Source organism: Dipodomys merriami, unplaced genomic scaffold (genome assembly GCF_024711535.1).
Source record: "Dipodomys merriami isolate MVZ:Mamm:240054 unplaced genomic scaffold, mDipMer1.0.p SCAF_316, whole genome shotgun sequence".
NCBI classification, from domain to species: domain Eukaryota; kingdom Metazoa; phylum Chordata; class Mammalia; order Rodentia; family Heteromyidae; genus Dipodomys; species Dipodomys merriami.
The window spans coordinates 1,137,972-1,165,262 of record NW_027204671.1 but is presented as its reverse complement, the minus strand read 5'-3'; the positions used below and the strand labels follow the sequence as shown (position 1 = coordinate 1,165,262).

At 57.8% G+C, this 27,291-nt stretch overlaps 1 protein-coding gene across 4 annotated transcripts; it reads right to left on the bottom strand.

Moving 5' to 3' along the window:
• Window positions 1-53: 53 nt before the first annotated feature.
• On the bottom strand, window positions 54-27,081 carry LOC138841337 (calcium-responsive transactivator). Of its 4 annotated transcripts, XR_011376393.1 has the most exons (12): window positions 26,813-27,081; window positions 21,676-21,752; window positions 21,113-21,197; window positions 18,985-19,129; window positions 18,330-18,530; window positions 16,771-16,935; window positions 16,462-16,563; window positions 15,665-15,757; window positions 9,822-9,941; window positions 5,414-5,541; window positions 1,838-3,007; window positions 54-359 (listed from the first exon to the last, which is right to left on the bottom strand). XR_011376393.1 is itself a non-coding variant. In XM_070042029.1 (11 exons), the coding sequence occupies exons 1-11, from the start codon at window positions 26,879-26,881 to the stop codon at window positions 2,981-2,983; spliced, it is 1,212 nt and encodes a 403-aa protein (XP_069898130.1). In that variant the 5' UTR covers window positions 26,882-27,081; the 3' UTR covers window positions 76-2,980. The 4 variants fall into 4 exon arrangements, 3 of the variants coding, with proteins under 3 accessions (XP_069898130.1, XP_069898132.1, XP_069898133.1); XM_070042029.1 differs by having other exon boundaries at window positions 76-3,007; XM_070042031.1 differs by having other exon boundaries at window positions 76-3,007; window positions 18,330-18,527; window positions 26,813-27,080.
• Between the last annotated feature and the right edge of the window lie 210 nt (window positions 27,082-27,291).

Sequence of the window (27,291 nt, the reverse complement as noted above, 5' to 3'; positions counted from 1 at the left end):
CAGAGCCCGGGGGCCGCGCGGCGGGAGCGCCCCCTGCCGCCCGCGCGGGGACTGCACCGCTCTCCCCGCGGCGCTCACCGGGAGGACGCGACCGGCTCAGGAAACAGAAGCAACGGCTAAGAACGGTTTAATGAGACGGACAGCGTCGAGGACCGCCTGGCCTTCCAGCCAGGGGCCGCCTGACGGGGGGGAGGAGGCCCGGAGGGTCGGAGGCCGAGGCCCGGGGAGGGTCGGAGGCCGAGGCCCGGAGGTGCCCGCCGCGGGCCGCCGGCCGCGTCCATCGCCGCTCTCCGGGGGGGCCGCGACTCCCGTCCGTCCCCGCCGCTCGCCGGCCGTCCAGGACCGTCCAGCAACGTCACCTTCCCACAGGGTACATAAAACGGAGGAAACATGAAAGGACATCTGTCAGTCATCATTAAATACAGCAACGCCGAAATCAGGTATAAATTAAGAAACATGTACAAACTATTTCACAAAGTGCTCTTTAAAATATATACACAACATTCAAGACATTCTTAATGTAAGACAATTCAGATTGAAGTTTGGGTGATTCTTTTTTAAGTGACCTTTTCTTGCAAAAAGTATTCATACAGTGCTTAAAATTAACACACACACGCACACGCACACACCCCACAGCATATTCCCAGACTGGCAAGGAAGAAGAAAAACCATTTTCACAGTTCTCTATAATACTTAACATCTTCGGTGGGCAATTTCAGTCTCTGACTGAGTTTGCAAATTAGCTGTGTAGACACTTCCAGAAAAAAAAAAAAAAAAGACGCAAGTTGGAAGGGATAGATCACTTCCTAAATGAAACTGCTAGTGTTTCTGTCATTTAGCAATTAAGAACTCTCATTTCTGTAACTTAGTAAATATGGACATACACATTTTCAAGCCCTTATCAGTGTTAAGGGTTTTTAAACCCTCTGCCTACAAAATAAATGCTTATGTGCCCATGTGTGCTGATACGTTCAACAGCAGGGGGGAGAATGTTTTAGAACATTCTCACAGAAAGTGCAGACTAGCCATCAGCCACCAAGTCTGCACCTGACCTCAATTCTTCATCTGCAAGGGAAACAGTGCTGCTCCAATGCGCAGCAGAAGCCGTCTGGATTCATCCAAACAAGAAAACCAGAGAAGGTCTTTTAAATCGTAAAGCATTCAAGTCTGGATAGATAACTAATCTGTTCAACATAAAACATGAATTTAAGAAAAACACCAGCTTCCACAGGCCTCATATGTCAAGTTTGGAAAGCATCATTTGTCCTAAGATTTTAAAAAAGGACTCATAGTAAGGTGGTTATTACCTAAGAGTTGACCACATACCCCTATGCTGCTATATTAGTAAAAATGGAGGATTTTTCCTTTGACCATAATTTTCCAAGTTTGTACAGAATTGAAATTAAATGTTCTAGGATGTAAAAGTTACTCAGATTTCACTATATAAAACCTTCTTGTTTCTAAGAACACAGTAAAATTATTGGGATTGTTTTAAAACTGGGATGTGGAATTCAAATAGCTACTGAAAGTAAAGGAACAATTGCTTGGAAATCTGAACAAACAGGTCCTAGGAGAAATAACATAAAAAACAAACACCTTGCCACTGTTTGGAAATTGGTATGAGTAATTTAAACTATGTATAGACTAGGTTTGGGCATATTAAAGACTCAAATCCTAGAAATGACAGCACACAAGTACAGCTCTTGACAGCCTAGTGGGAGATGCCCCTTGCCTTCCAAGGCCCCACTGGGGTGGCCGGTCCCGTGCGCACGGCCCGGACACACTGGGTGGCACCTCACGTGCTCCACCCTCACGAACACGCTGACTCAGAACTCACCAATGCCTCATTGCTCTCTCATACAAAGACAGACTTTTTGGGGTAACAGGAACTGGCAAGAGACACAGGCACGCTCTAGAAAGGATGGATCACAGCGTCTCCAGGTGAAGCATGTTATCCTTGTCACCGCAGAACAAAACCTGGTGTGAGACACAGGTTTTCCCAGCCTGCACGGAGGCTCGGGAAGAGGAGGCCCTCAGGGCCGTGTCCAGCTACACACAGCCAAAGAAACTCCCCAGCTAGGCCCCAGTGGCTCGCCTCTGTCATCCTAGCTACTCAGGAGGCTGAGATCTGAGGACTGCAGTTCAACGCCAGCCTGGGCAGTTAATTCTGTGAGAATCTCCAACTAGCCACCAGAAAACTGGAAGTGGCACTGTGGCTCAAAGTGGCTGAGCACTAACGTTGAGTGAAAAATCTCAGGGACAGCGCACAGGCCCAGAGTTCAAGCCCCAGCACTGGCAAAAAAGAAAAGGAAAAAAACTAGGTGCTGGTGGGTCACATCTGTAATCCTCCTCAGTGGCTGAGATCTGAAGATCATGGTTTGATCTTCAGATTAATTAATTGAAGCCAGCCCAGGCTTCAATTAATCACAGAAAAAGCTGGAAGTGGCACTGTGGCTCAAGTGGTAGGGTGTTAGCCTTGAGCAAAAGGAGCTCAGGGATAGCGCCCAAGCCTGGAGTTGGAGCTCCAGGCAAAAAAGACAAAAAAAAAAAAAAAAAAAAAACCAACCCATGTGGCAACAATCATAAGAGGAGAAGGGGCCAGGCCGGGTGCTGGTGTGAATGTGCACACTAGAAAGTCTCTTAGATAACGTCCCATTACCAGGCACAGAACATTGATGACAAAATGATCCCCAAAGCTAGCTAGAAACATAGAGGACGGGTGGGGACAAGAAAGGAACTTCTCCACCGCATCGACAGACAATACCACACACAGCGCCGGGCACTGTGCCGTCACAGCCAGCTCAGCCGGCAGCACGCACGCACGCACGCGCCACACCCAGCGTGAATTGAGCACGCTTCACATGCAGAGGTGGCACTGGGTGAGGGGTGGCCGGCATGCCACAGTTCTGAAAACTGCCACCGGCCTGTCCATCTCCCGAAGAATGCATCGCACAAAGGCTCCAACAAGAACACTTGTCCCTTATTGCTGGTAGTTTCCATACTGGCCCTAAAAGAGATGGAGACACAGGTTACACCTTCCCGGTCCCAGTAAACGCGCTATCCGCTGCGAAGGCAGACTCCTCCCAAGTCACAGGATAAGAGGGCTGAGGTAGGAAGGAGGCAGGCAGCCTTCGCTCCAACCCACCAGGGAGGGGCCACCCCCATGTCACTCATTTAAATCAGAGAGGGTCATGGGGCTCCTTCCCTCAGTCTTGCTGGCTCCCTGAGCGTGGGGCCTGCCTAGGAGTCAAGTTCTTAGGCGCTGAGCTCTTGCACGTGACAGGCAGCAAGGCCAGCGCGCCACCACTCAGCGCGCCCACGTAGGATACGGTCAGTCAGCATGACATCTGAGGAGGGCGGACGTGCAGCCGCACCTGCATCTGGCAGGGCCGCAGACAGAGGCCACGTGAGCCACTGGCCAAGGGAAAGGTGCACTGAAGATGCTGGCATAAGGACACTGCCGCTCGCTTTGCGAGGAGGCCGGGAGGAGAAGGCTTGGGGGTCCGCTGGGAGGTGAGCATCTGGTGTGCTGCTGGTAAGATCTGTGACCTGTGTCCTCACGCTCAGAGCTGGCACTGCTCGGGGAACAGGCCGCAGCACCAGCCATGGCTCTGGAGGGGAGCAGCGCCTCCAGCCGGAGCTCTGCAGCCCAGGGTGCTGCGTTCTGTGCAGAAGCTCTCAGTGGATGAGGTCTGGCCGGGTCTGGCAGGGCAGGGGTGAGGTGTGCCCGGGACGGCGGGGCTGCGAGAGGGCCCCGAGGCCAGGCGCCTCTGTCCTGCTCAAGATGGTGGAAGGGGCTCAGCGTGAGGGCGGAGTGCCGTGCACTGTCCGCGCACAGTGCCTGGTGGACCTGCCGGACTCACCTGACCAGCTGCCCAGGAAGATCCCCCCCCCCCCACGGCTAACCCTGCTTCTCGGGCAGGGGCAGGCGCTCCAGGCGGGCACCTCCCTCCCTGTGCTGCTGCCAATCTGCACACCCTCCATCCTGTCTGTAATTTGGCAAACGTCAGCCCATCTTTCCCTAAGTCCCAAAGGCATCCTTTCCGGGCCTGGCTGGAGGCCGGCTCACCAGAATCTCCCTTGAGCTCCTGGATGCCCCGTGCTGCCCCAGGGCAGAACACCGGGTGGACCCAATGGGTCTCCGTGCCAGCCTGTGCAGCATGGCCGCTCACAGGGCACTGCGGATGGTTTGCTCTAGAGCGGCCTGGATTCATACTGTGCTGCTGCCAGGCTTCCGATCTGTTCACACCCTCTGTTCTCTTTAGCCCAGGCTGGTCTCGAACTTGTGATCCTCCTGCCTCATCATCCTCATTGATTCTTGGCATGTGCCACACAGCAGGGTGAGGAGCAACATCGACTTGGCTTTCATAGAAAACCATCAGAAGGCACACAGTGCTTTGGACGTTGGTTGGCTGTATAAATGTCACGGACACCAAGAATTCCTCAAAGGAGGCTGCAGACAACGCCCAAGACCACCCTCTGCCTCCTGCCCCCCCACCAATCCTTCCTCTCCATGTCTTGAGCGGAGCAGGTGATCTAACCTCAGGACCTTGGCATATCCCCTTCCTAAGCCACCCGCAGTCCCGGCCTGCAGACCTGCCTCCTCCAGGGCCCTGCCCCGCTCAGAGCAAGGAGCAGGTTCTCATCCCCTGCCCGTCCCCACCACCTCCCCCCACCCTCCTGCACACCCGGGCCACTCCCCGCCTCCTACACACACAGCAGCCTCCAGCTGCCTAGTCAGCCCAGTCCTTCCCACTAGCTCTGTCCAGCTGCGTCTTATTTTTTAAGTGGCAAAGCAAGGAGTTTGTGTGTGTGTGTGTGTGTGTGTGTGTGAGACAGAGAGAGAAGGGAGAGAGGAGGGGGGTAGAGGAGGGGAGGGAGGAGGGGGGAGGGAGAGGAATGCTGTTAAGGGAATGGTAGGCTGGAGTTGGATGGCTCAAGCCCTCTCTGGCGTCTTCTTGTAACTATCAGCACTGAAGGACATCACTTGCAGACAACCCCTAACCCGTAAGCCTCTTGCCCAAGCTTCCTCTGCTGGGCCCCTACTGACCCTCGGCTCCGGAGCAGTGTGGCTCCTGTAGAGGAGTGGCCACTTTGATGGCTAACAGGCAGAGCCCTGCCCCAGCCCTGTCCCGGTATCCAGCAGTGACCGACTCCTGCCAGGTGCACAATAAACATATGCAGCTGAATGGATGAAGAACTGTGCATGCAGGTCTAGCAGGGAGAAGCTGGCTGCGTGGGATAAGCAAGTAAGAGCTGACTTAAAGACCTCACAGGACTGGAGAACCGATGCTGGAAGGGCCCTGGAAGCCAATTAGTTCCATCCCATTATTCCTCGTGACCACAGAGCAACGTTCCTCTGCCTCCACAGACACAGTGGTCCGGGATGCCTGGAAACATCCAGAAAGCTTGCCTGTTCATAGCCGTAAGGCCGCTGCTGCTGGGCAGAGGGTCCCGTCTGTGAGGCTCTGTAGCTCCCATACTGCTGGCCTTGTCCTTGCTGGTAGCTGGAGTACTGCGAGGGGGCGCCCTGAGCAGGCCCTGCGGGGACGGGGAGGGGGGGAGAAGGGGAGGGGGCTGAGGCCAGCCAGCACTCCCCAGCAGGAACACCACCCCACATTCCTGGAGGGCTCCTAACACCCACACCGGTTGTAATGAGCAGCTGTATGGCAAGGGAGCCACGCAACTGGCTGGCCAGGCCCGCAAAGCCCAAAACTGTGCCCTACCAGACAGGCCCTCAGCCCAGCCTGCCTGCTGCTTCGGTCGGGTTACTCTGAAGGGAGTGGATGCTGTGAACTCACATCTGAACTAGGACAGGAGCTGGAGAGAGCTGCACACAAAGAAACACACCAGCGCTCTGATGAAAACTAAGCTAAACTGATACAGGGCAGAAGTCTCAAGCTTTTTGTTGTTGTTGTCATGGGACTTGAACTCTGGGCCTGGGCGCTAGCCCTCAGCTCTTCAGCTCAAGGCAAGTGCTCTACCACTTGAGCGACAGTACCACTTCCAGTTTTCTGGTGGTTTATTAGAGATAAGAGTCTCAGGGACTTTCCTGCCCAGGATGGCTTTGAACCATGATCCTCAGATCTCAGCCTCCTAAGTAGCTAGGATTACAGGTATGAGCCAATGGCACCCGGCTAAATTTTTTTTTTTTAGTTTTTTTGCCTGTCCCGGAGCTTGAACTCAGGGCCTGGGCACTGTCCCTGAGCATCTTTTGCTCAATGCTAGCACTCTACCACTTGAGCTACAGACACTACTTCTGGCTTTTCTGTTTATATGGTACTAAGGAATCGAACCCAGGGCTTCATGCATGCTAGGCAAGCACTCTATAACTAAGCCACCTTCCCAGCTCTTCTTTTTTTTTTTTTTTTTTTTTGTCGGTCCTGGGGCTTGAACTCTGGGCCTGGGCGCTGTCCCTCAGCTCTTCAGCTCAAGGCGAGCGCTCTACCACTTGAGCTACAGCGCCACTTCCGGTTTTCTGGTGGTTTATTGGAGATAGGAGTCTCACGGTCTCTCCTGCCCGGGCTGGCTTTGAACCGCGATCCTCAGATCTCAGGCTCCTGAGTAGCTAGGATTACAGGCGTGAGCCACCAGCGCCCGGCTCCCAGCTCTTCTTAAGTTTTTGTTTTGTTGGTCGTGGGGCCTGAACTCTGGGCCTGGGCGCTGTCCCTCAGCTCTTCAGCTCAAGGCTAGCGCTCTACCACTTGAGTCACAGCACCACTTCCGGCTTTTTTTGCTTATGTGGTGCTGAGGAATCGAACCCAGGGCTTCATGCATGCAAGGCAAGCGCTCTACCACTGAGCCACCTTCCCAGCCCTTAAGTTTTTAGTTAATTAATTTTTGTGGTGATGGGGATGGAACCCAGGGCCATGTGCAAGCAAGGCACTGAGCCACATCCCAGACCCTTAGTGTTTTTAGTTTTTTTTAATGGCTAAGATGGCTATTCCTAAACATGGAGATGTGACCAAAGCCGCCTAAAACAGGGTGGCAGTAATTCAGTGGTTTGGGGCCCAGCTTTCTGTTCCTGTCCACTGGTAAAGTCTGCAGTTTCTTAGTATCTTAAGGAGGGTCCCTTCATCTGCTCTACTCTTATAATTTAATACCAACAGCTTATAAAGTGTTAATTGGTCAAGGTCATAAAGGTCAAAATATATTTTTTTATTAAAAAAATTTATTTTTGCCAGTCCTGGGGCTTTAACTCGGGGCCTGCGTGCTGTCCTGAGCCTCTGTGCTCAAGGCTAGTGTTCTACTACTTGAGCCACTGTGCCACTTCTGAGCAGTTTTACTGCAGGTAAAGTCTCATAGATTTCCCTACCCATGTTGGCTTCCAATCATGATCCTTAGATCTCAGCTTCCTGAATAGCTAGGATTACAGGCATAAGCTGATACCCAGCTCCTTATTTATTTATTTTTAGTTGTGGGGCTTGAACTCTGGGCTTGGGCGCTGTCTCTCAGCTCTTCAGCTCAAGGTGAGTGCTCTACCACTTGAGCCACAGCACCACTTTTGGTTTTCTAGTGTTTTATTGGAGATAAGAGTCTCATGGAGAGGGGCTGGGAAGGTGGCTCAGTGGTAGAGCGCTTGCCTTGCATGCCTGAGGCCCTGGGTTCGATTCCTCAGCACCACATAAGCAAAAAAGAAAAAAGCCGGAAGTGGCGCTGTGGCTCAAGTGGTAGTGTGCTAGCCTTGAGCTGAAGAGCTGAGGGACAGCGCCCAGGCCCAGAGTTCAGGCCCCATGACTGGACCCTCCCCCTAAAAAAAAAAAAAAAAAGAAAGATAGAGCAAAAAAAAAAATCTATAGCCGGGCACCGGTGTCTCATGCTTGTCATCCTAGCTACTCAGGAGGCTGAGATCTGAGAATCTCGGTTCAAAGCCAGCCCGGGCAGGAAAGACCGTGAGACTCCTATCTCCAATAAACCACTAGAAAACTGGAAGTGGCGCTATAGCTCAAGTGGTAGAGTGCTCGCCTTGAGCTGAAGAGCTGAGGGACAGCGCCCAGGCCCAGAGTTCAAGCCCCATGACCAACAACAACAACAAAAAAGTCTCATGGAGTTTCCTGCCTGGGCTGGCTTTGAACCATGATCCGCAGATTTCAGCCTCCTGAGTAGCTAGGATTACAGGCATGAGCCCTGGCCCCTGGCACCAGCTCCTTATTTTTTTTTTGGGGGGGGGGGGTCTGGTTGTAGGGCCTGAACTCTGGGCCTGGGCGCTGTCCTTCAGCTCTTCAGCTCAAGGCTAGCGCTCTACCACTTGAGCCACAGCGCCACTTCTGGCTTTTTTCTTTTTGCATGCAAGGCAAGTGTTCTACCACTGAGCCACCTTCCCAGCCCCCAGCTCCTTATTTTTAAAAGCTGTTCTGGCTGGGTTCTTTGCATAGGTGAGGCTCTGGGAAAGATCTCTAAGGTTTAACCTCCAGCACAATGAATCAACCAATCCGTGTGTTCTGGCCAGTCGGTGTGGCGCTTTGTGACAACTCCTGACTCCTGTTTGCTCTGGACCTGACTGCACTGCCCTCACCGAAGTGCCCTCCCAGACTGCATGCAGTGCACCCTGGGCTCTGGGCGTGTCCCAGAATGCTGGGGCTTCTGGAGAGTGCCAGCAGACAGCCAAGACCTGCAGAGAAGGGGCCGACACCCTGGAGGAGTCCAGCGGGACTGGTGGGCAGGGCACACCAGAGCTGAGGCAGAGCTGGGGCAGACCCTGAGGCCCAGCCTCCCCAGGGAGGAGGCCTCCCCAGGGACGAGCTTCCATGCCTGTGGCTCTTTTGGTAAGTGGATTTCTGCTTCCTGCCTACAGATGCCAGAGGGCTTCCTCTGCCTGATGCTCTCCCCCTGCCCACTCACCTGCCTCCCTGGGTTCCTGACAGCAGTGTCTGTGGCAAACTTGCTGGCCGGGTGTGGCATCAGCACGCTCAGAGGGGAAGACACTCTGGAAGGAGGGCACTTCAGACATGGAGCCCGACTGCACACCCCAGCTGAGCCAGGTGAGGGAGAGGCAATCATGCTAAACACCCACCTGCACCCACCCAGCCTTCCTGCTCCTCTCCACCAGGGGGAGCCGGGCTCCCCAAAGAAGCACCAGGAGGTGCAGGGAAGACACTGAAAACACAAGGACACAAACCACAAGGACAAGGCATGCCAGAGACGCAGGAGCAGCTGGCAGAAGATGAAAGCTGCGCAGAGCAGAGGTGTTCTAGCTGAACCAACAGGTGGAGTTAACATCCATGCACTCATACCGAGATGGACAAGTCACTGAGCAACCAGGGGCGGGGGAGGGGAGGAAGGGGAGCATCGGGACAGGAGGGCAACCCCACCTAATGACTGTCTGGATGGGACTGGGGACTCACTTCTGAAGGGCAGATAACCAGGAGACAGGAACGCGACAGGGACGCACCCGGCAGACACAGCGCAGGCCAGGTGAAGAGGGCCACACCACAGGTGAGCCCTGCGGGTCACAGTGCGTGGAAGGGCCCCGCCCTGGTGCTTTCTCCCAGGTGACCTGGTCTCCCCTGCGGGAAAGCTGCCAGCAAACCCCCCGGAGGGCTCCTCAGGGGCGGCCAGCCCACTCCAAAGCTGTCCAGGCCATAAATGACGGGCAAGGCGAGAAGCTTCCAGTCAAGAGCCACCCCAAGAAGAAGTCATGAGGGGTCCTAGCTGGGGCTCAAGGACACTCCAAGGACGGGGAAAGCCAGTGGAGTTCTGTGCCCCATGACTGTGTGACGCCCTCGCACAGACCTCACAACCTCTGAGGCGGGAAGCGGACGGCAGTACCGCGTGGTGGCCCTGGGAGAGCAGTGTGCTGTGACCTGTTCCCCTCTTCTCACCATAGCCTTGCTGCTGCCCGGGGTAGCTCTGCTGGTTGGCGTACTGCTGCTGGGGGTATGTCTGCGGCTGCGCCGAGCCCTGCTGGTAGCCGGCCTGCTGCTGGCTGTACTGCGAGTTCCCTGCAGAGAGAACGACACCGCTCACGTCAGCCTGCGCCGCCGCCCCCAGCACCCTCGGGAGCGGGCGGCCGGGGCGCCCCCACCAAGCACTGCGGTGGAACAGAAAGCCAGGGACGGCGAAACGGCTGATAGTCCTAAGAAAGGGTAAGACGAGCACGGTGGATCTGTGTCCCCCCAAAAGACAACCTGAGTCTGAAACGGACCGTGACCACAGCAGGATAGCTGTGTCCCTGCAAGGGGAGGGAATGTGACAATACAGAAGCCATGTGACCACAGTGGGCAGAGCCCGGAGCACGCTGCTCCAAGCACGCATCCGCCCGGAGGATGGCTGGCGGTCACCAGAAACCAGAGGCGCCGGCACAATCCCGCTGGGGGGGGGGGTGCACCCACCGCCGCCGCCGCCACGGCCTCTACAACTTCAAGGCAATGAACCTGCGTGACGCGAGCCACCCCACGGCCAGCCCTGTCACCGCGGCCCCGAGCTGGCATAAAGCAAGTGGGCTAGGAAACACGGTGGCATCGGGCATCCCAGCCAACCCTGAGCCCCCTCTCTGGAGGCCACTGCTCTTCAGGGGCCCCCCGGGGGCCTCTGTATGGACAACTACTACCAAGGGATGGTGTGCAAAGGTGACTGCCCGATACAGCCACATCCGGCCTCTTGTCCTTGAGTCTCCTCATGCTCCCCACAGACACCAGGCCTGGAACGCTGCCGGGCATCTGCTTCCACTGGAAGCCAACAGGACCAGCGCAGAGTGAGCTGTGGTGGCCATGTTGTGGGCCCAGGTGTCTGCCTGCTCAGTGGCAGGAGCGCAGCTGGTCCATCGGGTTGTAGACGGCACGGGGCAGAGGTGCAGACTTGCCTCTGGTGAAGTGATGAGAACACCACCTGCTCACGAAGGTGAGCCAGCACTGAGGAGTGTGCTGGCAAGCGGCAGGGACCACGGAGCCCACACGCCACTGTGCTACCAACGCCTGGCCTGGCCTGGTTCTCTTATGCTATGTTCATTCTTAAGTCCTTGACCCAGCCAGGGGTAACAGCCCGGCCACTACACCTGCTTTGGGGGCAGGGACAGGGTAACCCTGAAGGACCTGCTTCACAAGGCTACCCAGCCTACCCAGAAGGCGGGGTAGGCGCCTGCACCAGGCAGGGAGCAGGAAGAACCAGACCCCAACTGACAGGACAGGAAGACAGCTGAGCATAAGGTAGGGAGAGAACAGGAGACAGCTCTGTGTGTGTGTGTGTGTGTGTGTGTGTGTGTGTGTGTGTGTGTGTGTGTGTGTGTGTGTGGTCAGAGAACAGGAGACAGCTGTGTGTGTGTGTGTGTGTGAGGAGACAGCTTGTGTGTGTGTGTGTGTGTGTGTGTGAGGAGAGAACAGGAGACAGCTGTGAGTGTGTGTGTGTGTGTGTGTGTGTGTGTGTGTGTGTGTGGTCAGAGAACAGGAGACAGCTGTGTGTGTGTGTGAGGAGACAGCTGTGTGTGTATGTGTGTGTGTGTGTGAGGAGACAGCTGTGTGTGTGTGTGTGTGAGGAGAACAGGAGACAGCTGTGTGTGTGTGTGAGGAGACAGCTGTGAGTGTGTGTGAGAACAGGAGACAGCTGTGTGTGTGTGTGAGGAGAGAACAGGAGACAGCTGTGTGTGTGTGTGAGGAGACAGCTGTGTGTGTGTGTGTGTGTGTGTGTGTGAGGAGACAGCTGTGAGTGTGTGTGTGTGTGTGTGTGTGGTCAGAGGAGGACAGCTGTGTGTGTGTGTGTGTGTGTGTGTGTGTGAGAGAGGAGAGAACAGGAGACAGCTGTGAGTGTGTGTGAGGCGAGAACAGGAGGAGACAGCTGTGTGTGTGGTTAGAGAACAGAAGACAGCTGTGTGTGTGTGTGTGTGTGTTTAGAGAACAGGAGGAGACAGCTGTGTGTGTATGTGTGTGTGTTTAGAGAACAGGAGGAGACAGCTGTGTGTGTGTATGTGTGTGTGTTTAGAGAACAGGAGGAGACAGCTGTGTGTGTGTATGTGTGTGTGTGTGTTTAGAGAACAGGAGGAGACAGCTGTGTGTGTGTGTGTGTATGTGTGTTTAGAGAACAGGAGACAGCTGTGTGTGTGTGTGTGTGTGTGTGTGTGTGTGTTTAGAGAACAGGAGGAGACAGCTATGTGTGTGTGTGTGTGTTTAGAGAACAGGAGGAGACAGCTGTGTGTGTGTGTGTGTGTGTGTGTGTGTGTGTGTGTGTGTGTGTGTGTGTAGAACAGGAGAAACAGCTAGGAGTTACCACAGCTCATGGGTGGCTTAGCTTCCTGGGTGGTTCTCCATCTACTTCTGACTTCTGCTACTGGAAACCAAGATTGCTATGTGGAGGACAATGTGACAGTTCCTCAGAAAGTTCAAATAAAGCCGGGCGCTGGTGGCTCACGCCTGTAATCCTAGCTACTCAGGAGCCTGAGATCTGAGGATCGCGGTTCAAAGCCAGCCCGGGCAGGAGAGACCGTGAGACTCCTATCTCCAATAAACCACCAGAAAACCAGAAATGGTGCTGTAGCTCAAGTGGTAGAGCGCTCGCCTTGAGCTGAAGAGCTGAGGGACAGTGCCCAGGCCCAGAGTTCAAGCCCCATGACCGACAAAAAAAAAAAAAAAAAAAGTTCAAATAAAGCTGGGCACCAGTCATTCACACCTGTATTCGTAGCTACTCAGGAGGCGGAGATCAGAAGATTACAAAGTAGCCCAGGTAGGAAAGTCCTAATCTCCATCTCCAAACTAGCAGCAAAAAGCAGGGCTGGAGGCATGAGTGAAGTGGTAGAACAACGGCTGAGCAAGTAAGCTAAGAAATGTGAGGTCCTTAGCTGGGCACTGGTGGCTCACGCCTGTTATCCTAGATACTCAGGAGGCTGAGATCTGAGGATCACAGCTCAAAGCCAGCACGGGCAGGAAAGTCCAGTGAGACTATTATCTCTTATTTCTAGTGAGACTCTTATTTCTAGTGAGAAAACCGGAAGTGGCGCTTTGGCTCAAGTGGTAGAGTGCTCGCCTTGAGCTAAAGAGCTGAGGGACAGCGCCCAGGCCCAGAGTTCAAGCCACATGACCAACCAAAAAAAAAAAGAAAAGAAAAGAAAAGAAATGTGAGAACCCTGATTTCAAGCCCTGGTATTCACATACAAAAAACATTAAGCAGGGGCTGGGAAGGTGGCTCAGTGGTAGAGCACTTGCCTTGCATGCATGAGGCCCTAGGTTCTATTCCTCAGCACCACATAAGCAAAAAGAAAAAAGCCGGAAGTGGCGCTGTTCAAGTGGTAGAGCATTAGCCTTGAACTGAAGAGCTAAGGGACAGCGCCCAGGCCCAGAGTTCAGGCCCCATGACCGGACCCAAAAAGAAAAACAAAAACAAAAAAAACCATTAAGCAGAACTGCCAATTGAACCTATGGGCCACACCTTGGTGTCTACTACAGCCACAGTGCAGAAACAACGACAGGCCGGGTATCTAGCTACCCACAGACAGACAAAAGGAAAAGCAGACTGTACTATACCCAGCGGACGCTTGTCAGCCAGCCTTCCCAAGGAGGGTCCGCCACACACCACACCTTGGATGAGGCTCCACTGCACCACGTGGAGCAAGCCAGGTACAGAAGGGTAAATGCTAACCCCGCTCCCAGGGTCCTCAGAGCACACAAAATCAGTGATGGGGAGCACGAGAGTGGGGCCCGGGGTGGTGGGGGCTGGGAGCTGGGTGCCGGGGTGGTGGGGGCTGGGGGGCTGGGTGCCGGGGTGGTGGGGGGCTGGGGGCTGGGTGCCGGGGTGGTGGGGGGCTGGGAGCTGGGTGCCGGGGTGGTGGGGGGCTGGGGGCTGGGTGCTGGGATGGTGGGGGCTGGGAGCTGGGTGCCGGGGTGGTGGGGGGCTGGGGGCTGGGTGCCAGGATGGTGGGGGGCTGGGAGCTGGGTGCCGGGTGGTGGGGGGCTGGGGGCTGGGATGGTGGGGGCTGGGAGCTGGGTGCCGGGGTGGTGGGGGGCTGGGAGCTGGGTGCCAGGATGGTGGGGGCTGGGAGCTGGGTGCCGGGGTGGTGGGGGGCTGGGGGCTGGGTGCCGGGGTGGTGGGGGGCTGGGTGCCAGGATGGTGGGGGGCTGGGTGCCGGGGTGGTGGGGGGCTGGGGCTGGGTGCCGGGGTGGTGGGGGCTGGGGGCTGGGTGCCGGGGTGGTGGGGGGCTGGGGGCTGGGGTGGTGGGGGGCTGGGGGCTGGGTGCCGGGGTGGTGGGGGCTGGGGGCTGGGGTGGTGGGGGGCTGGGAGCTGGGGGCCGGGGTGGTGGGGGGCTGGGAGCTGGGTGCCGGGGTGGTGGGGGGCTGGGAGCTGGGTGCCGGGGTGGTGGGGGCCTGGGAGCTGGGTGCCGGGATGGTGGGGGCTGGGAGCTGGGTGCCAGGATGGTGGGGGCTGGGAGCCGGGATGGTGGGGGCTGGGAGCTGGGTGCCGGGATGGTGGGGGCTGGGAGCTGGGGTACAATGGGAGCAGTTCAGTTCTGTAAGGCAGAGTTCTGAAGATAGCCAGGGCAATGGGTGCAGACAATGTGGAACTACTCCCTACCATCAGACTGTCCACTGACAATGGGGAAGATGAGACCAGACCCAGGCATGCTGGCTCACTCCTGAATCCTAGATATTCAGAAGACTGGAGAGAGCTGGAGGATCACAGTTCAAAGCCAGCCCAGGGAAAAAAGTCCACAAAACTCCATCTCCAATTAACCAGCAAAAAGCAAAGCTGGAAGTGGCTCAAGTGGCAGAGCACTGCTGAGCAAGCATGAGACCATGAGTTCAAACTCCAGTACCAACCACAAAAGAAAAAAACAAAGGTTAGGCTGGTTACACTTTCATAATAGAGGCCTTATAACCACAAGTAGTAACATTTTTAAAAAGCTATCAAAAATGTTGCCTTTAATGTTTAGTATCTTTCCCCCCACACCTCCCCTCCACTGACATCTAGACCAGGAGGCCCGGATTTGAGGCGCTGAGATTGCACGTCTTGTGAATTGGTCTTCTGTGTGGGGACTGCCCTCGTTGCCCCCTCTCCCCAGGAAGCCCACCCACTCAGGACCTGACGTGTCCTGCCCCGGCTGCCACTAGCCCGGGACCCGACCGTGTGCCCTGCCCCTGCTCCCCGTCCTGTGAGCTGGCTCTGAGGCAGCCGGGGGCGGGGAGGGGGCACACTTTCACCATAGCAGTGGTACGTGGAAGCAAGCTCGCCAGCAGCCACTGCCTCCGTGCAGGGGCACGCAGGGGCAGACACGTGGCCTGCGAGCCCCGACCAAGGGCCACGCTGATCTGACCTGCAGGTAGTCAGGCCTATTGGGGCCACGTCACACACGAACATGCCCCCCGGCTCAGGACTCTGAGTGCCTCCGTTCCCGCTGAACAACCACGTCTGTGAGGCTCTGACGAGGAGGCTGATAGAGGCTCAGGCCCCAGGCCGCTCGGCTGGACCCGACGGCAGACTGTGCCCAACAACCCCCTCCATACCCAGCCACACCTGTTTTCCAAACTCACAAAATCCAACCTGACTTCTGAGGTAAACCTGATTTTACCGGGCGACACCAACTGCTCTGGACGTGACCTGCTGGGGGCTTAGGGACTCTCAGTGCGGGCAGGCACTAGCTGGTGTGGGAGGCCTTAGTGCCATCTCCAGGCCTCATGTTTCTACACGCCCGGTGTCCTAGCCGGAGTGGAGGCCTCAGCATCGTTGCGAGGCCTCGTCTTCTTACCGCCCTCGTAGTAGTGCTGCGTGGACTCCTCGAAGGCGCGGTCGTAGCTCTGCTCCGTGTAAGATGATTGCTGGTAGGCGTAGTCGCCGTGGCCTGTAAGACAAGGCAAGGGCTGGGGCCTCTCCCTGCCCAGGCCCTGGGGCAAGGTGGCAGGGTAAGGCCCAGGAGACCCAGGGCCAAGCCGCGGCTCTCGCTGTAACATGCTGACATCGATCCCACTTCACTGGCTGCAGCCAGTCTGTGGTGATGGTCAAATCTGCCCGTGCCTCCCTGCATGTCCCAGCCAGCTCCTTGGCGTGTCCAGGCCCAGGGCATCAGGACAGCAGAGGGGCTGCACACCACCACCTTGTCCCCGGCACCAGGGCTTGGCCCGCAGCTGGCTGTTCTTTTTTTTTTTGGGGGGGGGTCCGGTCGTGGGGCCTGAACTCTGCACCTGGGCGCTGTCCCTCAGCTCTTCAGCTCAAGGCTAGCGCTCTACCACTTGAGCCACTTCCAGCTTTTTTCTTTTTGCTTATGTGGTGCTGAGGAATCGAACCCAGGGCCTCAGGCATGCAAGGCAAGCGCTCTACCACTGAGCCATCTTCCCAGCCCCGGCTGGCTGTTTTGATACCACACGCCACCCATTTCCCTGCTGGGCTGTGCACCCCCACCTCACGCTTTAAATGCCTTCTCCACAAACCCAGGATGACTTAACGATGATCTAGGAGGGATGCGAGCAGCAGAAGAGCATGGCTGGTGAGGGTCAGAGGGGCACGGGTCTGGGAGGAGCTGGGGCAGCGCCGGGGCGCAGGGCTCACCATCAGGGTAGTACTGCTGGGTCATGGGCTCAGCGGCGCCCTGGCCGTGGCTGTACTGCTCGCTGTAGTACTCTTCCTGGCCCAGGTACTGCTGGGAAGAGCCTGCAAGCATCAACACAGCGCTCAGGACCGGGGCACACTCTCCTGGCAGAGCAGCCCCGCTGCTGTGAGAACAGGGACAGACCAAGCCCCTCCCCATCCTCTCAGACCCCCTTGGTCCTCCGCCTGCGCACGTCTGCGAGCTCTGGGCCTTCGCCACAAGCCTGGGTCTGCAGCGCCCACCCCGGCTGGGAATGCCCACGACCTCACCTTGCTGGGAAGGCCGGTAGGGCGCCATGGGCCGCTGCCCCATCATGCTGCTCCCCTGGCCACCCTGACCCATCATGGCGATGGAGGACTGGCCCTGGTAGTGCTGGCTACTGCCCTGCGCCGAGTTGTAGTGGGACGTGGCAGCCTGCTGGTGCATCATGGGCACTGTACGACAGCACAGAGATTCCAAATCAGCCACAGGAAGCTCAGGACAGCAGCCCCCTCCCCCCCCCCGACCCTCATGTGCCAACTGACTCCCTCCTTGGGCTGGCCCTTTATGATTTCCTGGGGTTCCCCACGAGACCATTACCTGTAACTCCCCAATAACAGCTGCACATATGCCTGCCATGTGGTCAAAACTCCAGCCTTGGTATCAACTGTTTTATTATGATTATGATGATGGTGGTGATGATAATTCTGAAGCAAGACCCTGCTGAGTAGCCCTGGCTAGCCTCAAGTTCATGATGCCCCGCTTCAGCCTCAACGGGGGGCTCACAGGCATCCACCCAGCTGGTGCCGCTATTTAAAATGTGCCAACAAGTCAGCCAACATAGAGAGGGGCCCTGCAAACACGGCACAGAAAGCGGCCCTGCAATACTGCGACAAAGACACAGGCTGACCCACTGCAACAATGAGACATACAAGACACTGTGTGGAAAAGGAACTTTACAACTTGGTGGGGGAGGGGGGTTAGGGAGGTGGGGAGGGAAGGGATGGTAGGGGAAAACAAAGGAGGGGGTAACAATGCTCAATAAGAAATGTACTCATTACCTTCTTCATGTAACTGTAACCCCTCTGTACGGCATCTTTACAATAACATATATATATATATATATATATATATACACACACACATATACGTATACACACACACACATATATATATGAAAGTGGTCCTGCAGCTCCCACAGAAACTCACGTCCTGTGTTCCCTTAGCCTGGGAGGGGCTGGGCCTGCTGGCCTGGCCTGACCACACAGTCTGCTCAGAACCCCGGGAGCAGCACCGGCCACAGAAAGAGAACAGGGGCCACCTGTGATCAGGTTTCCAGTAACCACATTGCCAGAGCAAAAGAAATCAGCGGAAGTCAATTTTAATGATACATTGATCAGTCAGTATTTCCAAAATAAGTTTTAGCTTGTAATTACTATAAAAACGCATTTATGTAATAAGCTCTGAATCGCCTATCACTCAGGGAACTTCCAAACTGGGCCCTGCTACTCCCCAGCGCTCACAATCCCCAGGCCCGTGGCCTCTGCCGTGGGGGCCCGGGCCCAGGGGCTGCCCCTGCGCTGGACGAAGCCCAGTCTCTGGCTGGACACCTGTGGCTCTCCTTCCCTTCTGCTTTGGGCAGCTGGCAGGGCGTTCCCCGCACCAGGAGTGACTTACGCCCTACACCCCAGCGTATAGGTGTCCATCCAGACACGCAGCCAGCACCGCCGCACCTCAGGACCTCTCCAGAAGCCTCAGAGGTTCCAGCCTGCCCAGCCCTGCCCTCGGGGATCGCAGATGGGCAGCCCCTCTCAGGGACCACCCAACCTGAGCGTGAAGCGGCGAGTACCTGGGTTGGACTGCATGTTGATGTTGGTCCGAGACACGTAGTTGCCAATGGCACCCTGGCCCTGCATGGGGACGCTCTGCGAGGCGGGGCCCGAGTGGCTGTAGCCGGGCCCGGTTCCGTGGCTGCTGCCTGACATGCTCACAGAAGTGGTAGGCAGCGTGCTCTGCGCGGTCTGCTGCATGGACACGTGGTTCGGGCCTGCTGGGAGGGTGGAGGAGGCAGGTCAGCTGCTGGGGCTAGGACGCATCTCTGAAGGAAGTGCTGAGCTCCCTCCCTCCCTCCCTCAGCTGGCCTTGAGGAGGGCGGCTAGCAGGGTCAACACCATGAATGGCTAGAAGAGAAACATAGACACTAAGGAAGAACAAGTTGAGCTGTGTACTCGTTACACAGTGTTCTCAGGCAAATGTGGCAGCCTCACCCTCAGCAGAAAGTCCCCAGCGAACCGAAGCAGCCCAGCGCGACCGAGCAAGAGGAGCAGGGGGCCCGGGGCCAGAGCTGCAGCCTCCGCGGCTCACCCCACTGCGTGCACACGGGGCCCAAGTGTTCACAGTGGCTCTGTGACCGGGATGCAGGAGGATGGGGGTCACAGTGCCCAGCCCGATGAAGTCAGGACTGCCCCCCGCCACCAGCCACCCATGGCTGCAAACCTGCTCACCGTTGCCCATCTGGCCCTGCATGAGCGAGGCTGGGGGCAGGCCCGTGCTGATGGCATCACTGAGGCTGCCCTGCGAGTGCAGGCTCTGGCTGGATCCGCTCTGACTCAGGGCGCCGGGGCCCAGGTTCATGTTCTGGGTCGGAGGCTGTGGGGCACAGGAAGGTTGGGGGGGCGCTGACACTTGGGGATCGCACGCGCCCCCCCATGGAGATGCAGTTCCCCCTCTCCATATCTGCACCCCATTCACCACCAGCCACTGAATGCTTACAGCCTACAGCACCCGTGGACTAGCAAGATGGGGCTCCTGAGGCCCGAATGGCTCAGGCCAAGATGAGCCGACACAAAGACAGCGTCATGGGAACTGTTTATCTTCCCACACCTGGAGGTGAGAAGCCCACCACAGGTTAGAAGCATCCCTTCTCCCTCTGCTGGCCCTCAGACTCCAATACCACCCAATACCACCCCATTCCTCTTCAGCTCAGTGGGCCAAGTATCTCAGGGTCCACGTTCCTGCCACGGCCTGGGCCGTGCATTCACTTCACCTCCACAGCGTTCCATGCCCACAGCCCTGCCCCCCAGAACCCCACCCCCCGGGTTCTACATCCTCCCAGAAGCCCCCCCCCAGGACCCTACCCCAGGTCCATATCCCCAGTCCACATTCCCCCAGGACCCCACCCCCCAGGTCCTCCATCAGTGGCTCCTATTGTGCTCAGACGGAGCCCCCGGAGGACCCCGAGTCTCTCCAGGGAGATGATGGGTTGGGTAGCCCATCAGAGCTGATTGCCACTTTGTACTTGGGGAACTGATCCAGGCATCTATGTTGCCACTTCCAGGGGCCGGAAGAGTGGGGCGGGCACTACTGGTGCCGTGTGAGCCTGACACCTGGAGGCAGCTGCACCCGGCACTCTCTGGGCGCACTCCCCCGTGGCTCCAAGGCTACCGGCAAAGGATCCCGCTTCACAGCAAAAACTTACCTGGAGGAGATTGTATTTATAGCAAATCAAACAGAAGACAATAAAATATGTATGCTAACATCTGCAATATTTACTGTGCTGGAAATTTTTTCCCTTTAGGCTGTACTTGGAATTTGAATTAAGGGTTTGAGGGCTCTACCACTTAAGCCACACCTCCACCCCTTTTAGCTCTGGGTTTGTTCATTTATTTTGCCAGTACTGGGGCTTGAACTTAAGGTCCCATCCTCACTCAGTTTACTTGCTCAGGACTGGCACTCTACTACTTAAGCCTTGCCTTCAACCCAGATTTTTGGTGGTTAACTGGAAATGGAGTCTTACACTTTCTACCCAGGCTGCCTTGATTACAATCCTCCTGATCCTACTTCCCAGGATTATAAGGATGGTTTGGGAACTTGTGTGCATGCATGCACATGTGCATGTGCTCGCTGTTCCTGGGCCTTAAATGTAGTACCTGGGTAGTGTTCTACCACTTGAGACGCAACTCCACTCTTGGCTTTTTGGTGGTTAATTGGAGATAAGAATCTCATGGACTTTCCTGCCTAGAGTAGCCTTGGACTGTGATCCTCAGATCTCAGCCTCCTGAGACAGGTGTGAGCCACCAGCATACCTGACAGGAATCCTCATATTAAAGGGCATGGGCTAGAACTGCTCACAGTTCCAGAAGGGCTCGCAGCATGAGGACCTTGACTCAAGACCCAGTATCACAAAATAATTACTTTTTTTTTTTTTTTTGGTCGTGGGGCTTGAACTCTGGGCCTGGGCGCTGTCCCTCAGCTCTTCAGCTCAAGGCTAGTGCTCTACCACTTCAGCCGCAGTGCCACTTATGGCTTTTTCCGCTTCTGTGGTGCTGAGGAATCAAACCCAGGACCTTGTGCATGCAAGGCAAGTGCTCTACCACTGAGCCACCTTCCCAGCCCAAAATTACATCATTTTAACAAGTCAGCTCACAACTGGAGCGAGAATCCCCTCCCTGCCCCTCAGGGTCTGCGCTGAGTCCATGGCTACTGCTAAATAGGCCGAACCCAATCCCACCTCTGTCACATCTCCTCACCCCTGCAAGACCGGAAGCAAGGAACACATCCCTTCCCGGGGTAGCGGGCCTGGCTGGACCCCCGCGCTAGGTGAGGCGCCACGCCCGGCGCCTGGGTACGCACCGCGGGAAGCAGAGACTGCATGTTCTGGCTGGAGTCCGCGATGGTGGCCAGGTACACCAGGTTTCGATGCAGGAGCTGCTGGTACCTGCAGGAGAGGGACACGGCATGAGTGGCAGGGGTCACCACATGGTGCCCCCAGACGGACAGAGGCAGAAGCCATTTAACCAAGAGATCTGGACTTCCAGAGGGCGGAGAACAGATCCAGCTCATTCCGAGACAGTAGTTCACACACGCCACAGCAGATGGGGCCCGGGACTCCCACATAACATCATGGGGGCTCACATGCCTACCCGGGTTTCCTGAGGCCCTTCCCACGCCTCCAGGTAAGCCTGTGGCCAGCTGCTCTGTGCCCAGCCCCAGCGGTCACCACAGCCAGCCCGGCCTCCCTAGCGCTCCTCCCTGACCCCTTTCTCTCCAGCTGCCCCCAGGGCCAGGTCTAACCTCAGCCCTCGGACTGAGACGCTTTCCTCGGAGTGCACAAGGCCTCCCCAGTGTTTGGAGAAGGAAGAGTCTGCACTTCGACAGAGAGGTGGGAGGCCCAACCCGGGTAGCAAGCAACTTACTGGGCACACTCGGCTGTTTTGCCCTTGCTCTGGTGGTCCAGGATACACTGGATCAGGTGGTGGTTTTCGTCCAGCATCTGCGGGAGAGGTGAAGAGGACACGTCAGCCATCACGGCAGCTTCCTCTGCACGGCCAGAGTGCGTGGCCGGAAAGATCCGTCCAAGTCTGTAGCAAAGGACAAGACGCTGAGGAGTGCTAAGGACACCAAGCCAGGCTCCACATCCTCCCTGGACTGGGGGACAGACTCTCAAATCACAAAGACACTGGTGGATGCGAGCTGCTCACCATCGTGCTAGCACGGGGAAGGCTTCCCATGGGGCTGTGCTCAGCCTGGGCCTGTGAGGCCAGCAAAGAATAGCAGACTGCTCTGGTGAGACTGGAAACCATCTCAGCCCGGGGCCTGCGGCCGCACACCCACTGCTTCACCTGTAGGTCTGCCCCCAGCCTTGAGTTGGACAGGAACTGAGGCGGGACAGGATCACGCTGTACTCTGCAGAGGTCAGTACCTGTTGTGAACCTTTACTGCTTAAGTACCAAGTCATGGCCTTGAACCCCGACCAGACACTGGTCTTGCTGAGAAGCACAGGTGAGCCTGTGGACGCTGCTCTGAGGGCTGCCACCGGCTCCCAGACCTTCCCACGATGCAGAGGCACGGGTCTGGAGGCAGGCACACGTGCCTTCACCACTCCAGCGGAATCAGTACTGCTGGACTCTCGCCAGAAACGGTGCTTCCGGGTCTGTCCCTGCCCAGGTGGTGGACGAACCCAGAGTCTCTCTCGGAAAGCCCTAGGCTGGGCTCAAAAGCCACCCGGTTCTGTCAGGGGCCTGGGACTTCTTGCGACATATGAGGCCCTTTTCTGCAGCCCCCTTGGTGCCCCCCCCCCCCAGCTGGGGCTGCTGCCCGCACATACTCTGGCAAGTGTTGGCTGCGAGCTGGTGGAGAAGGTCGGCAGTGTGCGGGTAAAGACACACACTGGAAGTTCTTCCTCCAGAATGGCCACTGGGGGCGGCACTGGGGTGTCTGGGAGACCCCGGGGAAGGAGGGAGGGGACGGAGAGGAAGTGTGGCAGGCACAATGAGTCCCCAGGGGAACAAGCTCTCCGTTTCCACCACGGCCTCTGCTCACCCGTTCACGCGCTCACAAAGGACAAGGCCTGCCATCTCCTTCAAAGCACACACCTGATCTCTGCCCGGGAGGCGCCCGTAGGAGTGGCCGCAGGCAGTCACCTTGGAGCAGGTGGGAGTGACAGGGGAAGGGCACCTGCCTGCCCATCCCCTCCTGCTACACAGACCTTGTACTGCCATCCGCCCCAGGACTCCAGCTCCCACGGGGTCCCGGGCCCAGCCCTACAGGGCACGCAGCCCCAGGGCTCCAAGGCCTGCCCTACCTCATCTTCCTGCTGCCCGCGACCCCTCAGCAGACACGAGCTCCAGGGAGCTCCTCTTGCTGTGTTCTTTTGAAAGTTGCAAGGCTTCTCCTATACTCATTATGGTCTTTCTCTTTACTGTGACAAGACTCCTGCCAGAGGTGCCCAGCTCCGCAGAGGAGCCGTCTGACACGGCCAACCACCAGGGGGCGTGAGCAGCCAGGAGCTGCCTGGGGGCTTAGAGCAGGCTGGGGGTAAAACAGGGCACCCAGCTCCCCTTCCAGGCTGGCTGGAGAGAAACACCTCAAGGGCTTCTTTACTCCCTCAAGAGCCAGTGCTATCCTTCAAGATGTCCCGGCTCCTGCCCCTGCTTGCCCCATGAATGTGTTCTTTCCAAGACACAAGGCAGGCCCCATGTGCTCTGCATACAGGACAGTAGCTCGCCAAGGAAGAGGATACCATGAGCCCACCACACACTATGGCATACCAAGAGAAAGGGTCCCAGTAATTAAGACGCTTTGGAGCTTTGACAAGTATTAAGGAAATGTTTACTATAACTGTATTTTTATACAAGCCGCACCTAGGATGCTATCTCACTTCGATTAAAGCCATAGGCCAGAGGAGGGGATGCAAGCTGTAAACAAACCCTCACCTGGCTGCTGAGTGAGGAACAAGCAAGGCAGAACCTCCTAAGGACCAGAAGCACAGGGCCCAAGCAGCCGCAAGGTCTTCCTTCGTATGAAAAGCAAAAGGACGGGTGTGAACTGCAGAGCTGATGCCAGGGCTGGGCCTGAAGCCAGAAGACCATGGAGCCATGCTGTGAACCCCAAGCTGGCTCACAGCCAGGACCTCTCCCCAGGTAGGAGAAGGGGAACAGGTTGCTGGTATGTCTCTTTGGAAAGTGGCAGGTCTGGGAGGAAAGACACTAGATCTTGAAGGAGAGAGCACTCCATGAACACCACTGCTTGATTCGACTCGACAGCACTAACCCACGCTGACAGCACTGGTCTGTGGATAAAACCTGCCTTCGAGAGTCAGAAGCCAACGCTGAAGGGCTGGGATGCTACTCAACGGTTGAGCACCTGCCCAGCAAGGGCAGAGCTCTCGTTCAATCCCCAGCAACACACACACACACACACACACACACACACACACACACACACACCCCCAGCACCACACACACACACCCAGCACCACACACACACACACACACACACACACACACACAGCAACACCAGACATAGGAAAAAAGGATTATGAAGAAAAGAAGTGAAGGAAACAGTTACCGATAACCAAGAGACCAATCAAGAAAAGTTACTCTACACTTGAAATAACAAGATTCTACATAAAAGTAACATGGAGTCCGGTGGCTCCTGCTGGGATGTGGGGCGGGCACCCTGCCATCCCCAGCCACCAGGGAGCAGGGCAGGTCTGGGGGACACCTCTGGGCTCCAGCTCAGGCTCCCAGGCACAGTCACACTCTTGTGTTTTGGCCAAAGCCTGATTCTGACTGTGTCCCCATGTGCCATGCTTTGTCACTATAAGAAACGGGCTCCAGACCAGGCTGGTACTCCCCACTTCTGTGCAGGGTGCCCCGCCCCATACAGCCCCATGCAGGCCATCCACAACCCCACTTGTGACTGCAGCTCCCAAACCTCGGGCCCTCGCTTGCTGGCTGTCCTTTCTGGAATACTCTCATTAGACGCCACTGCCGCTGAAATGAGACCCATTGCAAACAGATCCAGGAGGAGGATCATCTGGATTAGGGCGTGTTCTGCACCTAGCCGGTGCCTTGGAAGAGGGAAGGATGGACACGAAAACACACGTGAACAGGAAGAATGTGGACAGCTGCTGCAGGAAGGCAGGCTGCACGCTCCTCCTTGGAACCCCAGGGAGGAGCTGACCTGGACACCTTGTGGGCCGAGTGTGCCGCTTGATGCCATCTGAGCTGTGGTAATGACACCGACATGGCTGTCTGTTCCAGAATGCCTCCACAAACAGGGTCAGAGATGCCACGGTATGCTTGGAGCATTTGCTGCGTCTGGGACCCAGGCCAGGACAGGGATCAGTAAGGAATGAAGTAGCCACGCGCTGACTCAGGAGCCCAAGCCATACCTTAAAGTACTGCACTGTTCACATGATTGCCAAGGAGTAGGAGGGAGGGGACACTTGAGGGGGGTTTTGATGGTTGAGTAGGAGTTGGCATGTCTGAATGCTACCCAGATACAATCAGAAGATAAGCTGAGTATTTCCTTGGCCTTCATGTCCAAACAGGCTTCTGAGGGGTCCGCTGCTTTCTCTACTGCTCTTAGCACGGACCTGTTAGCACACATTATGGGAAGAGTACACTCTTGTTTTTATAGTTCTGGAAATCAAATCCAGGGCCTTGTAAGTACTCTACAAGAGTTCTACTACTGAGCTACATCTCTAGCTCTTATTTTATTCTTTGAGACAGGTCCTGCTACATAGCTCAGGCTGATCTTGAACTTGCTATGCAGGCCATGTTGGCCTGAAATTCATAACCACTCCTCCTCGGTCTCCCACCTGCTGGGATCGAAGGTGTATGCCTCCAGAGCCAGTTGGAGAACGTATTTTACGTGTAGGGCAGACCCCCCCCCCCCCCAGCCAGGCTGCCTGGGTACACAGAGTCACTGCTGCCTGCTGGCAGGCGGCCCGCGGGTGAGGGGCTGAGGACCCACATCTGAGCCCGGGGCTGGCGCTGAGCAGGTCCCCCTCTCCGATCTGCTCAGGAAGGCCCTCTGGCACTTGCTCTTGCCGGAGAACCTGGGAAGTGTTCACGGAAAGTGGTGCAAAGCCCGCCTTTCTCCATACATGTTGGAGCCAAAGTAGGCTTTGGCTCCCGCGCCTGTCAGCCTGGCTGACAGAGCCTCTCCGGGCCGAGGCGACCGCACCCCCGGAGCCCACGCCCGACGCCCGACCCCGGGCCGGGCTCTCCCGCTTAGCCGGCCGGTGCTTCAGCTCCCCGCGGCAGGAAGTCGGGGAGATGCCCGGAGTTCAGCGAGGTCTGGGGGCCGGCGGGCGCCTCTCCACCTCCCCGGGCAATGCCAAGCCAGCTACAACCAAGCACCGCTCGGGCTCCAAGCCGCGCCACCGCGGCAGGGGTGGGGGGGGGGTCCCCAAGGTCACCAAGGCCGCGGGCGCTCCGGGGCGCACACCCAAGCGCACGGCCGCCGAGAAGCCGCGCGGGCAGCGAGAAAACGGGCAGAAAGTGCGGCCTGGACACCACAACGAGGGTTTGGCTACCGATGTCCCCAAGCCCGTGCAGCCGCCGGTGAGCCTCACAGCCAGGCCGGGCGCCGTTAGGCCCGCTCCGGCCCGGGACGAAGCCCCGCGACCCGAGGGGGCGGGGACGCGCCGCCTGCGGCTCCGCCCGGACCCGCGCTCGGGCGGCCCGGGCCCCCGCACTCCGGGGCGGGCCTTTGTGCCTGCGGAGCGGCGGCCCGCGCCCCCCTTCCATCGCCGGCGGCGACCCGCGGCCGCCGCCTCCGCCCCCGGCGCTGTCAGCGGCGCGCGACGCCCCCCCGTCCGGCCCCGAGCGGCGGCGGGTCCGGTGAGCCTCGCACCGCCCGGCGGTGCGCGCTCGGGGTCGCGTCGCGCCCGGCGAAGCTGGCGCAGCTCCCGGCCGGGCGCCCGGGGCCCGGCGCGGGGCTCCGCCGAGGCTCGGGCCGCCACGCCGCGCCGCGGCTTTGTTCGCACCCGGCGCCCGGCCCCGCGCACGCCCGCGCCCCCGCGCCCCGGGCCCGGCCCACCTTCTGGATGGTCTGCTGCGTGACTTCCCCTTTGCCCCTCGGCCGCGCGGACGCGAAGGCCACGGACATGGTGGCGGCGCGGGGCTCAGCCCGTAATCATCGGGGTCCGTGCTCCGGCGGCGCCCCGCGGCCCGCGGCGCCCATTCTCCGCAGAGCGGGGGCGGGGGCGCGGGGGGCGCCGCGTCGTGGGCTCGCCCGCTCCCGAGCCGGAGCTCTGAGCCCAGCCCCGCCGGGCGTCCGCCCCGTGCGCCGCCGCCGCCGCAGGCCAGGCCCCGCGTGCGGCCCCCTGGCGTCCGGCCCGCGCTCCGGGCCCGGCCCGCCGCCGCTGTGCCGCCCCCCGCGCTGGGCGCCGGTGGTTCTGTCCGCGCCGCCTAGCGCGCCGGCCCGCCCCGCCCCGCGCCCCGCCTCGTCCCGCGTCCCGCCCATCGCCCCGCCCCGTCCCGCGCACCGCTCCCCTCGTTCCCCCACCCCTCGCACCG